The 13,467-nt window shown below is 56.8% G+C and overlaps 5 protein-coding genes across 5 annotated transcripts; 3 read left to right on the top strand and 2 right to left on the bottom strand.

Moving 5' to 3' along the window:
* Window positions 1-944: 944 nt before the first annotated feature.
* Window positions 945-1,570, top strand: ColSpa_08739 (uncharacterized protein; the record flags this gene model as incomplete). The annotated part of the gene is made up of 2 exons (XM_049274951.1): window positions 945-1,160; window positions 1,241-1,570. The coding sequence occupies 2 exons, from the start codon at window positions 945-947 to the stop codon at window positions 1,568-1,570; spliced, it is 546 nt and encodes a 181-aa protein (XP_049130908.1).
* A 738-nt stretch (window positions 1,571-2,308) lies between these two features.
* Window positions 2,309-4,058, top strand: ColSpa_08738 (DnaJ 1, mitochondrial; the record flags this gene model as incomplete). Its single annotated transcript, XM_049274950.1, has 3 exons — window positions 2,309-2,494; window positions 2,553-3,778; window positions 3,851-4,058. The coding sequence occupies 3 exons, from the start codon at window positions 2,309-2,311 to the stop codon at window positions 4,056-4,058; spliced, it is 1,620 nt and encodes a 539-aa protein (XP_049130907.1).
* Window positions 4,059-6,278: 2,220 nt separating this feature from the next.
* ColSpa_08737 (uncharacterized protein) lies at window positions 6,279-6,494 on the bottom strand (the record flags this gene model as incomplete). The annotated part of the gene is made up of 1 exon (XM_049274949.1): window positions 6,279-6,494. The coding sequence occupies one exon, from the start codon at window positions 6,492-6,494 to the stop codon at window positions 6,279-6,281; it is 216 nt and encodes a 71-aa protein (XP_049130906.1).
* A 718-nt stretch (window positions 6,495-7,212) lies between these two features.
* Window positions 7,213-10,397, top strand: ColSpa_08736 (vacuolar protein-sorting-associated protein 24; the record flags this gene model as incomplete). The annotated part of the gene is made up of 4 exons (XM_049274948.1): window positions 7,213-7,490; window positions 7,567-7,996; window positions 8,084-9,235; window positions 9,285-10,397. 4 exons carry the CDS (start codon window positions 7,213-7,215, stop codon window positions 10,395-10,397), a joined length of 2,973 nt encoding a protein of 990 aa, XP_049130905.1.
* A 506-nt stretch (window positions 10,398-10,903) lies between these two features.
* On the bottom strand, window positions 10,904-12,029 carry ColSpa_08735 (glutathione S-transferase-like protein tpcF; the record flags this gene model as incomplete). The annotated part of the gene is made up of 5 exons (XM_049274947.1): window positions 10,904-11,126; window positions 11,243-11,394; window positions 11,530-11,757; window positions 11,866-11,930; window positions 11,993-12,029. The coding sequence occupies 5 exons, from the start codon at window positions 12,027-12,029 to the stop codon at window positions 10,904-10,906; spliced, it is 705 nt and encodes a 234-aa protein (XP_049130904.1).
* Between the last annotated feature and the right edge of the window lie 1,438 nt (window positions 12,030-13,467).

Below are 13,467 nucleotides of genomic sequence, written 5' to 3'. Positions count from 1 at the left end.
GGGAAGCTAACTGTGTTTCATGGTTCGGACTTTGATGTTGGGATGATGTCGTCAGAATATTCCGTTGGAAGCTTTAAACTCCTAGTCTTTGCCTTCGAAGCTATTCCCGGTGTCTCGCCTGCTACTGTTCAGGGACGTTGAATAGGAATACGTAATGTTAAATCGCTGGCGTGCGGTCTCTCCGTGATTGCATTGCGTATCCGTATGCTATCGTCAATCGCCAGGGGCGGGGTTCGTGGTGGGGTCAGGATTCGGTACGCCTGAGCTTAACCCGTGAGAGAATACTTCTCTTTATTACTGCATATTTCGGGCTCGTCCTGGACATGGTGGGACATTGCTGTAGCAATGGAGAGCACGAAGCGAAGAGACGATGGTTTTGCAAAACGTGCCGCGGGAAGAGATGGGGGAGGGGCCGAAGTTGCAAAGAGATTGGGCAGGTAGGCATTATCTTAGTGGATCGTGCTGTCCAACACAAGCCGGAGCTGAAAAACAAACGATGCAAGTGGTGCTCCGAGGTGACTTAGATAAGCACTTTGCCGGTCGGCAATTCCTTTGGTGAGGTTCGATACGTACTGCCTGTCGCACCATTTTCAAAGAGACCTGGAAGGCAACGGGTCCCAGGCACAGGCACACACATCAGACCCCGAATGCCGCCAGCACGCCCCGCAGCTCACTCGTCGAAGCCAGGCAGGGCCCTGGGCAACCGCCAACGGTGCAGCAACCAACAGAGGCGCCGCTGCTAGGAGCCATGACGTGAGAAAAAAACCCCCTTCTCTGTCTGCCCCCCCAGCACTCGTCTCCTCCCTCTCACACCATTTCCTCCCAGATCTCAGTACCGATTACAATGTGACACCTGGGCACGTCTTTCCCCTCGATTCTACGACCTAGACCGAATCCAATCACGACGGCCTCGGCGAATCCTCAACCAGGTTCCCTCCTTCGTCATGGCGCCCAAGTCCTCCAAGACCGCCCAGGACGACACCAAGTCCGAAAGCACAAACACCAAAGAAAAGCACACGTCTGGCTCTGGCGGCCATCACTCGAACGGAAAGCTGCGCCGTGTGGCCAGCTCGACAGGCTCTCAATTGCGGGAAGTGACAAACGCCAACGCTGCTGCGGACGCTCCAGTCGCCGCAAAGGAGACGGCTCAGAACCCCGGGGTAAGCCTCCGCCTTCGTGACGCACCGTCGCCCCGAGTTCCTTCAGCAAAGCACAGCCTGCTAACCTACTCTTCTGGCAGATACAATGGAACACGTTTGACCGAGACACCCTACACGCATACCGACGCGAGCACCATCTCAACACCCCCACCTCGTTTTCTTGCTCGTACCGTCAACTGGTCCTCTCACGACCCGGTGGCATTGGCCTACACTCCCCGACGATGGCTCGCAAGAAGGAGAACAGAAGGCAGAGCAAAGAACAGTTGGCAATGTCTGTGCGGAAGCACTTCAACGGGGTCGGGATCCAAGAGAACGATGTCATCGTCGACTTTATCCACAAAGTCAGAAGCCATGCTATTACGAAAAGCGACCGCCACAAAAGGTCTACGCCAACACCTCACGACGCATGACAACCTTGTACGACGGGCAAAGGACGGCATTGAGAACTGAACGCATCGACGGGATCCGACTGATATACGATTTTGTCGCTGGAGCATAGCCTGACCGGCTGTTTGGGCGATTTGGACTGCATAATGATACCTCACCATGGGCGGGAACCCCATGACGAAAGACGACGAAGGCAAGGCCCTTTCTCGCAGTTTTACATAGCTATGATCTACTACCTACACAGTAATGATATTTGGAGTTTTTGGATCTGGAGATGTGGACTTGGCCCATGGCATTGTTGTTGGCACCGGGCGCCTGCTGTGGCTTCGGTTTCTTGGTTGCTCCTCCGAGCCCCGGCGCAATGTGTACCTGTTCTCCGATTTGGAGTGCACACAACGCGCGCATTGCCGCGAATTTCCACCCGCAGCTCAGACTGTGGGGCCAGCTTCGCAAGCCACTTAAAGTCATCGCAATTGCTGACGTGAAGCCTGCAGCAGTCGCTGCAAGTTCCCCCAACTCCCTCCCTAATACCCCTGCATCCGCCCGCACTGTCATGCCGTGAGTGCCTGAGGCAGTCATTGGAGTTCGGCTTAGCATCGGGCCAAAAAAAAGTTGATATCATCCCGTCTGTCAATGGCATCGAAGGGCAAAGAATTTGCGGGAGAGTTCCACTTGCGCGCCAATGCTTTTTCGCGGCCCCATTCGATTTAACCCCTAAACTTTGCGAAACAATTGCTTCAGATGCATCGTCAAGCTTCACAATGAATGCAAGCATTCTTACCAAGGTAGCGGCCCCGGGCCGTCTGCTCTCCAGCCGTATCTCCCGGCAACCCAAGCTCAAGGACTCTGTCTGCAAGCGCGCCCAGATTCATACCGTCACTTATACCGTCAGACCCACGAACTCCTCAGCTGCACGAGTGACATGCCAAGCTCCTTCGACCAAGCATGTGAGTAACGCTCTGTGCCAAAGTGTCTGTACAGCTTGCTGATTAGCTCCTGTGACAGGCTTTCCATGCAACGTCCAGAAACCTCGCCCCGAGCGACCCTTACAAGACCCTTGGCGTCGACAAGTCTGCGTCTGCGGGTGACATCAAGAAGGCGTACTACGGCTTGGCGAAGAAATACCATCCCGATACGAACAAAGATGCCGGCGCGAAGGAGAAGTTTGGAGAGATCCAGAGCGCATACGAAATTCTGTCCGACCCGAAGAAGAAGCAGCAATTCGATCAGTACGGCGCGGCTGGTTTCGATCCCAGTGGTGCACCCGGCGGCGATCCCTTCGGAGGAGCAGGAAACCCATTCGGCGGCGGGTTCGGTGGCCAGGGAGGCTTCGGCGGCGGCTTCAACTTCGACGACATCTTCTCGGCATTCACGGGCGGTCAGGGCTCGCCATTCGGACGCCGCGCCAGCGGCCGGAACCCGTTCCAGCAGGAAATCCTCGTTGGCGACAACATTGAGGTTCAGTCGAGCATATCCTTCATGGAAGCGGCCAAGGGAACGAGCAAGACCATTACTGTGACGCCCCTGACCGAGTGTGGGACATGTGCAGGCAGCGGCTTGAAGCAGGGCACCAAAAGGTCGGAGTGCAAGTCCTGCAACGGAACCGGAACGCGGGTGCACTTCATGAACGGCGGCTTCCAGATGGCGTCAACGTGTGGAGCCTGCGGCGGAACGGGCACGACCATCCCCCGAGGTTCGGAGTGCAGGTCCTGCGCAGGCAACGGTGTTGTGAGGGAACGCAAGACCATCACCGTCGACATCCCGGCCGGTATCGAGGACGGCATGAGGCTGCGGGTTGATGGCGCGGGCGACGCCCCCGTCACGGGCAAGAACGCCGAGGCCAACGTGCGGACGCAGAAGGGCGACCTCTACGTCTTCGTCCGTGTGGCGTCCGACCCCAAGTTCCGTCGGGCGGGCTCCGACATTCTATACACGGCGAGCATACCCATCACGACAGCCATGCTTGGAGGAGAGGTCACGGTGCCCACGCTCGACGGGCAGGTGAATGTCAAGGTGGCCACCGGCACGAACACGGGAGACAAGCTGACGCTCTCGGGCATGGGCATGAAGAAGCTTAACGGCAGGAGGGGCGGGTCCGGCGACCTGAAGGTCGAGTTCAAGGTCAACATGCCCAAGTATCTGAGCGCGAACCAGCGCACCCTGGTGGAGATGCTGGCGAACGAGATGGGAGACAAGACGGCTCGGCGGATCATGAACGTCACTCCACAGGGGTAAGACAGCAGCGGCCCCCGGTGGCATCGCCCCGTCGCTCCGTAAACCCTCCCCGCGCTAATTCTTTCAAGTAGAACCCAGCCGGTCTCGCCGGACGACTCCGAATCCCACAAGAACGAGGGCTTCCTCAAGTCCATGTGGCACACCCTGACGAACCACCCAGCCCACCAGAAGTCCTCGGAGACAGACGCGGACAAGTCGGCGACGGACAAGAAGACGGACGAGAAAAAGGATGAGAAGAAGGACGAGAAGAAGGACTCCGGCTCCGGCTCGGCTTAGAGTCGGCCCAAGGCAAGGAGTGTTTCTTGTCGCTTTGTACCAATATCTTCGGCCTCCCATGCGGCTGGGCGTGTAGAACGGCTCTTTGTACGCCAAAGTGATTATAGACGGAAAGGAAGGAAGTAGGGCTTGCATGGCAGGTGTTAAAAACGGTTGATATTTCTTGTTCTATCTTGTTGTTTTGCCCCTCATAATCCAAGTAGTAATTCCCTTCTGCTGTAGGCAGACAAAGGCGGGACGGAAGGGGTTCGTCCAGCGGGACAGTCCCTTCCTGGTTTGAGACGGCTATTACTCGCTTGTTGTATTATTTTACAGAGAGTGTATAGTGTAGTATAGACATCGGTGGGAGAGAGGGGAGAAGAGGAGGACGGACAAGCCAGCTCTCGCGGAGGCCACTCACCTCATACTTTGTACAAGAAGACCATACACCCAATCAATAACATGAAGACAGTACCTGATGGATTGGACTCTAAAGCGGGCAGTTTCTTACCTGTGCGGGGTGAGTGAACTTGGGCGGTTAGTTGTGATGTGTTTCCCAGAGGTTTAGGTGACTTGAGTCACCGTTGGTTGGCGATACGTTGATATATTTGCCGTACGCAATGGAGCAAGATGATGCGCATAACGATTAGCGGTCGGGCCGCATAAACGGTCTTCTTTGAAGATCAGGTTGTCTTGGACGAGTTCCATGGTTATGGGAAACATGCCTCTTGCCCGACTGTGGGTCAATCGGCGCTTCTCGTATGCCTTTGGCTACGAGATCTTTACTGTAAGCAGTCAAGCAGCAAGGCGGGCGGCTACTGTGAAAACAGAAAATGCCACAGAGACTCCAGGGACAGAGACGGCAACCCTGCAAGGAGCGGGCCGTTCGGGCCTGTTGAGGGAGGTTGCCCGGCTCATGTGGGACCACGAAGCGCCGGCCAGCGACGGCCAATAAGCGGCCGTAATGAGGGGTAGCTCTCCTGGTGGCCCGTCACCTGCAGTGTGGGCGGGGAGGGCGGAGGACCAATATCGTTGCACAAGACATGGGCTGTCGAAGAAGTGCTGGAGGCGTCAGTGCGATCGCGGATGTAAGTGCTTGTGAGAGGATCAGGAAAGAGCTACGTCTCTTTGCTTCGTTCGTGATCAAAGTCCGAGACATCCAAGGCGGAAATGAGAGAAGCGAGAAGGGACCAAGGAGAATATTCGTGGTGAGTGTAAATGGGTGGTTTGTAAAAGTTCTCAGGCACAGGTACCGGCGATACTGTGCTGACCGCAGCCGGGGCACAGGTTGTACGCAGTAAGCAGCAATGATACCGTGATGAGAGAGCGGTGCGGCCAGGCCAGGAGAGAGGTGCGCCAGGGCCACATGGAATCTCACGGGGTCGACATTCTCAGGACGGGCTGTCACGGGGTGGAGTGATGGGGCGGGCATGCGGCGATGGAGGAGCGTCGCATCGGGCATGTCTCACTGTGATCCAGCGGAGATGGAAGGATAGGCCGTCCGGCCATGTCGATGCGGGAGGTGAGCTGTATGAAGTGAGGTGATAATGAGGTGACAAGGGTGCATCTCCAAATCGGACGTGTATAAGTTCGGGTTACCAACAGGGTTGGCTGTCTCGATGTGCTCAGTGGTTGATCTGTGTGATATTGGCACCGATAAGTGACATGTACCGCAGCAAGGTGCCCAAGTTCAGGATAGCTGCCCAATCGAAGAAAAGCTGGGACGTACTCGAGCTTTTTCACTCGATCCGAGTGTCCAAAAAGACAATGGAAGGCGCAGGAAGAAACGTCGCCAGGCCTAAGCTCAAGGCATAATGCCAGTTAGTCGCCCGAGGTTTCAGTCAGGTACGCCTGTAGTTGTGCCATTGCGCGTATCTGTAGACCCTTGAATTAGCCGTGTGGAATGGCTGGTGGTTGCCTGGGCGGGCTTCTGGTAATATCCTCAGAGATGGGTGAACAAGCAAGCCTATCTCAGTCATTGCGTGCGTGTCTTTGATACTTGTCACTACATCCGAGTCAAGTGCGAGCATCCAGCTCCCCGTATACGACGGCGGTCAGCACCCACCCGAAGCCAGACCCCTACCAAATAGCCAGGAACATGCCTGGGCAACAATCACTGCCTGGCGGCTAGGTACGCAGCACGTACGACAACCCAACGTATCCTCTTCCAGCCCACGTTATGCGCCAACGTCAACACCACCATCCAAGGTACCACAAGACGACGACGACGAAGGACGTCGCTCAGCCTCCTCTCTCACCTCCAATCTCCGAGCCCTGTTTGACAAACCCATCTCTTGGGCGCTTCGTCCACCAAGCATACATCACCAACACCATTCTGGTACTGCAGCCGCCAGAGGCTGGACCGCGGAAGCTTGCAGGGACGAAGTTGAGACGCTTGACGACGCCGAGCCATCCCGGAGAGATAGCTGCCCCGCCCTTGAGCTCCTCTTCAGGCATCTTTCGTAAATTACCGTCCCTCATCTCGCCGGGTCCCCCAACACTATGACCTCACAGCAACACGAACTCGGTACACTTCTTCGCCAGCAATAACCAACCGAAAAAAAGTAGCAACTTGGGCTTTGGAAGCTAGATCCCACCATCCTTCGTCTCTCACAAGACATATCCGCTGCCGCCTCATCGTGCTACGCGCATCTGCACCCGCGCCGAAAGAAACCAGCAACCAAAACTAAAGCCGGCCGCAGAACAGCAACCCAGCGCCGCCCGCCGCCGAGAACAACCATCGCATCCTTCTCCATCAGTCACCCTGACCGGGCTGCACAGCAGACACGCACTCTCACGCCAGGTACCTGGGCTGACACGAGAGTACGTACTCGCGACGGAGCTCGAGTGCACTGACACCCGACTGCTTCCAAGCCTCTTTCAATCCAAATCGTCGCTTCCCGCCCCCACCCCGCACTCCGCCTACCACAGCAACACAGAAAGCACCAGCCCAGCGAGCGACCTGACCGGGAGAGCTGCATCCGTCCACCTCACAGCTGTCACTTCTTCCCAAGGCCACCTCTGACGAGGCCCCGTATGCCACCCAATCATCCCAATATCTGAACGAGGCTGCCCGTCTTCGCAAAACACCCGACCGAGTGCGATTCATTGTCGCCCGCGACAATCCCCCTCCCCCGCCATCCTCCGGGCCGAAACCTCGTCGTCGTCTTTCAAAATGACGCAGTCGCCCATGATCTCGTCGCCGCTCAAGGCCACAAACGAAATCGACTGGGTCACCCCGCTAAAGGACTACATCAGGAACACATATGGCGATGATCCGGAGCGCTATGCCGAGGAGTGCGCCACCCTCAACCGTCTGCGACAGGACGTGAGGGGCGCCGGCAAGGACAGCACCTCGGGCCGCGATATGCTCTACAGATACTACGGCCAGCTCGAGCTGCTCGACTTGCGCTTTCCTGTCGACGAGCAACACATCAAAATCTCCTTCACATGGTACGTCGTTGCCACTCCTGCCCGCCTTTGCGGCCCAATGAGCTGTTTGCGCATACTGACACCCACGACCTTGCAGGTTCGATGCCTTCACGCACAAATCGACGGCACAGTACTCGCTTGCGTTCGAGAAAGCCTCCATAATATTCAACATTTCAGCTGTCCTGTCATGTCATGCCGCTCACCAAACGAGGTCGGAGGAGTCGGGCCTAAAGGCCGCGTACCACTCTTTCCAAGCCTCCGCCGGCATGTTCACTTACATCAACGAGAACTTCCTACACGCACCTTCGTCCGACCTTAGCCGCGAGACTGTCAAGACACTCATCCATATTATGTTGGCCCAGGCGCAGGAGGTGTTTTTGGAGAAACAGGTGGCGGACAATAAGAAGCCGGCCTTGTTAGCTAAGCTTTCCAGCCAGGCGGCGTCCTTATACTCGCAAGCGGTGGAAGGCGTCCAAGACAACTTTAACAGAGCCATTTTCGAGAAGGTTTGGCTGCTCATGGTTCAGGTAAGAACTAGTGTCTATCCGCCCCCCCCCCATACACCCGGCGGGATGCTTCCACCCGTATGCCTACGCTTAAGCTAACACTTTCAGGTGAAACATAACCTCCTCAGCTCCATGGCGCAGTACTACCAGGCGCTTGCGGACGATGAAGGTGGACAGCACGGAATCGCTGTTGCCAGGCTCCAAGTTGCCGAAACACAAGGGAAAGAGGCGAACCGTATCGCCAATAACTTCCCGAGCTCGGTGCCACCCAGTTCCAACCTCGGCGCTGAGACTGGCGGTATCCTGGTCGACTTTACAAAACGGCACTTGTCGACCGTGCAGGATAAGCTCAAGGAATTCAGCAAGGACAACGATTTCATCTATCACCAAAATGTGCCCGCGGAGGCGAGCTTGCCGCCTGTCCCAAAGCTCCCAGCGTCAAAGCCAATCCCTGTCAGCGAATTATATGCCGGTCAAGATATACAGCGCATTACGGGGCCGGATCTGTTCTCCAAGATCGTGCCACTAGCTGTTACGGAATCAGCAAGTCTTTACGATGAGGAGAAGGCCAAGTTGATCAGAGCCGAAACTGAGCGGGTGGATATCGCCAACAGTGAGATGGCAGCGAGCTTGGACTACTTGAGGCTTCCTGGTGCTCTTCAGGTTTTGAAAGGGGGGTTTGACCAAGAGATCCTGCCGGATGATGAGTTCAGGACCTGGTGCGAAGACGTTGCTGGCCATGAAGACCCAACCGCCATATTTGAAACGTTGCGCTCTGACAAGGAGATCATTGTGAATACGCTGGACAAGAACACGAAGCAACTGGATATGGAAGAGAGCGTGTGCGAGAAGATGCGCTCTAAATACGAAAACGAGTGGACGCAGCAACCGAGTTCGAGATTGACGTCGACGTTACGAAGCGACATTAGGAATTACCGAGAGGCGTTGGAAGAGGCAGCACGAAGCGACAACCAACTAGCGGCGAAGCTGAGGCAAAACGAAACAGAATTCGAGGAGATGCGGGCTGCTGCCACCCATGGCAGCATCGACTCCTTATTCCAACATGCTGTGAGCAAGGTGCGCGGGAAGTCAAGCAATGTTACGAGCCCTTCGGGCAACGAACCGAACTTGCTGGATGTTGATTTCGAGGAAGGGGGCCCTAGTGTCGTTGATCAGATTCACAAGGTGGAGGATATCATGAAAAAGCTGAATCTCATCAAGAGGGAACGCAACCAAGTGTTGAAGGACCTCAAGGAAAAGGTAGGCAACTCGAAGCATTTGGGGTGTACGGAGACACTAACAACAACAGGTCCACAACGACGATATCTCGGAGATTCTGATCCTTAATAAGAAGTCGATTACGAATTATGAGAACCAGCTTTTCCAGTCGGAGCTGGAGAAGTTCCGCCCTTATCAGAACAGACTGCTCCAGGCCAATCACAAGCAGTCGGCGCTGATGAAGGACCTGACGACTAGTTTTAACACTCTCTTGCAGGATAAACGAGTTAGGTCAGAGCAAAGCAAGTATGAGGCGGTCCAGAGGCAGAGGACCGCAGTCATGAACAAGTACAAACGAGCGTACCAGGAGTTCCTTGACTTGGAGGCCGGTCTCCAGGGCGCGAAGACGTGGTACGCCGAGATGAAGGAGACCGTGCAGAGCCTCGAGAAGAACGTGGAGACGTTTGTTAACAACAGGCGCTCTGAGGGTGCTCAGCTTCTCAACAGCATCGAGCAGGAGCGGTCGACTCGCAAAGACGCACATGCAGAGTTAGAGCGCGAGCGTCTGCGAGGACTGATGGAGCGCATGTCCATGGAACCCCCCGCACCTTCACCGAAACCTGCGTCAAACCGACCTACGCCTTCGCCTTTGAACTTCGCCAACACATCGACACCGCGATACCCTCAGACCAACTTTTCCGGACAGTATCAAGTTCCTCAGTCTCCGCCCCCGAACCAGCAGCAGTACCCTAGCTTCGCTGCCCCTCCGACTACCCAGTCGTACACGCCTCAGCAAGGAAATGCATACGGTCAGCCTGCGTACAACCCAAGCCAGTACGGACCCACCCCGGGTCCGACATCACCACCACCCCATCAATCCACGTTTGGTCCCGCTGTTCTCCGTGGCCCAGCCTCGCCTCCACCCACGCAAACGTCCTTCAACCAGGGCCAGCAGTACGGCAGTTTCCCTAACCAGCAGCAACAAATGCCAGCCGGCTTCGTGCCACCACCTCCACCCCCTGGCCCGCCGCCACTGGGTCCCCAGCAGACGTTTTACGGCCAGCAAGATTTCCAACAACAGCAGCAGCAGCAAAACTACCAGCAGCAAAACCCCCATAGTGCGTACCCGTCAAGTGCGCACCCACGGTCGGCTCAGCCGCAGCAGAACAGCGATCCGTGGGCAGGGCTGAACAACTGGAAATAAGGCAGAGTCTGTGTCGTAGGCGGGGTGCAGGATGCTGTGGGTTCGTATGTTGAGTTGGTGCGGATCGCTAGAGACACGACTGATGGGGAATTGGCATCTACACACGTAGTTTAGGGGTCCCAACGCGAGTGAGTTTGTGCATAAATCTGGAGTCTTGGTATTGCTCGCTATTAGTGCCACGTTGTCCCTGGATATGGACGAAGCCGGACGTGCAAACGACCATGGCGAGCGAGTCGCGAGGACTTGCGAGACGAAGAAAATGCGTCGGTAAAGGAGGGGTTGGAAGGGAGGAGACTGGCACAAGTGATAGCCTACTCGAATAGAAATGATCACTGCATAAGTTACTGGCTACCACGCTCAGCATACTCGATAGACGTGACTGCAGTCTTTTAGCTTCACGGCTTTACACGAACTTCCGCAAGACATGCTCCAGCTGAACCCCAGCACCCCATTCACATCCCATAACAAGTCTCACACTGACACCTCATGCCCCCAGCCCAACCAAATCACTGCGGGGCAGGTCCCTCCGCTTTCTGCTTCTCCGTCTCCGCGCGCTGGCTGCCCATGGTCTTCAAGACTCTGTCGACGACGGGGCGGGCGCGGACCCGGGCTGCCCAGGCGGCGTAGTCGGGGTACTTGGCGTCGACTTCCCACTTGGCGGTCCAGGCGTCGCCGAGGAGGTGTCGGGCCAGGTAGTCCCACGGCATGAAGGCGATGTCGGCGTAGGTTCTGGGGCCTTGTCAGCTGTGCCTTTCTTTCTGCTGTTATCCAGAGAAAAAACGGGGCTTGTTGAAAGGGAAAGGGGGGTCGGTCAGTTGGCGACGGGGGTTCAAGGTTGCACGTACGCCTTGTCTCCGACGAGGTACTCTCTTCCCCTGAGGGCTCGGTCGAGGACGGAGAGGACGCGGACCGTCTGCTCCTCGTAGCGCTCCTTTGCACTCGGGACGTCTTCCGGGTGGAAGAACATGAACCAGCCGAGCTGGCCAAAGTAAGGGCCCTATGGTACCGGAGAGAAAGGGTCAGTCCCAGGGCCGTCGCGCTTCCCGGACGCGAGCGCGCACAGCAGCCCCCTCGGAAGATGAAGAGCAGAGGAAGAAAGCGCCAGTGAGCAGAGGGGCGGAGAATCACTGACCTGGCCCGACATTTGGAAGTGCAGCCACTGCTTTAGCAGGAACCGCTCAGGTGGCGACGGGTACGTGAGCCTGTTGCCGGCGTCGTAGGTCTCGACGAGGTACTCGATGATGGCGCCCGACTCCCAGAGGGTGATGCCCGTGTTCGGGTCCCTGAGGGCCGGGAGGCGGCCGTTGGGGTTGATGGAGACGTAGGGCTCCTCCTTGACGACGGCGAGGTCGATCATGATCTACCCGCGGCGGTTCCCGTCAGTGCGGACACTTTGCAGTGACGTGCGTGGGATGGAAAAAAAGGGGGCGAGGGGGGTTGGTTGGCAGTAGGGGGTCGAGAGACGAACGTGTTCGTAGGGGATCTCGAGCTCCTCGAGGATCATGACCACCTTTGCCGGGTTGGCGGTGTAATCTGCCATGGTTGTCAGCAGCTGACCAGAAGCAGGCCGGCGGTTTGAGGTGGGTGAGACGCACTGTGGCCGTAGAGGACGAGGGGTTTCGTGGAAGACATGATGGTAACGATGATGGGTATTGGTAGTAGTATTCAGTTGTGCTTGTGGTGCCTGATGGTTTCGAATGGTTCCTTGATGAGGATGGGATTCGGTGAGAGCACGAAACAGAGGAGATACCAAAAGAGTTATGTATTCTTATTCACATATTGAGATTGTATGGCGAGCTTGGAATTTTACTCGTGGCGTCTTCGGGGCCCTCGTCTTTTCACCATGGTTTGCCAGCGTTTGTCAAGGTCACTCACTTTGCGCCTTGCGTGACGTTGGCATCTCACCGACTAACCTCACCAACGGGGCTTGCGTGACTCGGCCGAAGAAAGAGTAGAGGCGGCGTCCAAAGCCTCGCGGCCAGGACAGAGCAGTCCTTCCAGATCGAGTCAAGAACGATCTACAGAAGGGAGATTGGTCAGGTAAAGCGCGTCGTCGTGAATCCTTCAGCCTCAGATCTCCCGCGCGGCGACTGGCCAGGCGCATGTCCACACCACGCGCAAAGAGGGAGGGAGGGAGGGAGGTCGTTTACCAATGCTGACTACCACCCGCTTTGTCACCGATTAGAAATGCCCAGACTCAGCATAGGGTGCGTTGGATCCTCGGGAGGATCCCGGCACACACGTGTCTTTGTCACGAAGCCGCTAGGGTGGTGTCGTTGCGGGTGAACTGCTCACAAAAACTGGGGCATTTCGGCCGGGCGACGGACGAATGGCCCGGGCGCCAAGGCGGCGGCCCGGAGGGGCAGGCCGGACATCGGACATTTTTGATACCAACAGCCCGATCGTCACCACTCGACGGCTTTGATCTGATTTCCTCTGCCATATCCGCCGCCCGTTCCTCTCATTCTGCAGGACTGGTTCTGGTCTCGGAATTCCCTACTCGACGCACCGGGATACCCGTTTAAAGCACACAAAGTCGGCTCGACGTATCATCTCCCGCCATGTTTGGCGACCAGAGGCCGCGACAGATCCGAAGATGAAGACGCGAGGGCTCCACGCCAGCGGCGTACGACCTTACTCGAGGCAGGATGCAACCGAAAACATTGTTTCCAAACAAGGCGATGTTCCCCCGGGACCCGCGCCTACTCGAGAGCACGTGGCGAAAGCAACTTGGGCCGAACGGTCGGGCTGCGCCGCCGCACTCCCAGCAGGGCGACCCGAACGCGATAAACTTTGCTCCCCCCCCCCGTTGCCCCATCCTCCAGACGATTGCCGCGAGGCCCCTTTCCCGAGACTGAATTGCGCGACGAGCTCTTTCCCGTTTGTCCCGCATCCGAGACCGAATTCCCCTTGGCCACAAGGTAGAGGAAGAGAGAGAGAGAGAGAGAGAGAGAGAGAGAGAGAGATAGAGAGCGAGCGAGCGAGGATGCCACGCAGCGCCGCGTCAGGAAACGTGGACCGTGGGCCGACGAGGGGTCGCTCGAACGCTAGTCAGGACCGCCGCTGTTAT

Source organism: Colletotrichum spaethianum, assembly GCF_022836535.1.
Source record: "Colletotrichum spaethianum MAFF 239500 DNA, contig24, whole genome shotgun sequence".
In the NCBI taxonomy this organism is placed as follows: Eukaryota; Fungi; Ascomycota; class Sordariomycetes; order Glomerellales; family Glomerellaceae; genus Colletotrichum; species Colletotrichum spaethianum.
The sequence above is the reverse complement of the archived record's forward strand: the minus strand, read 5'-3'. Positions and strand labels throughout refer to the sequence as shown.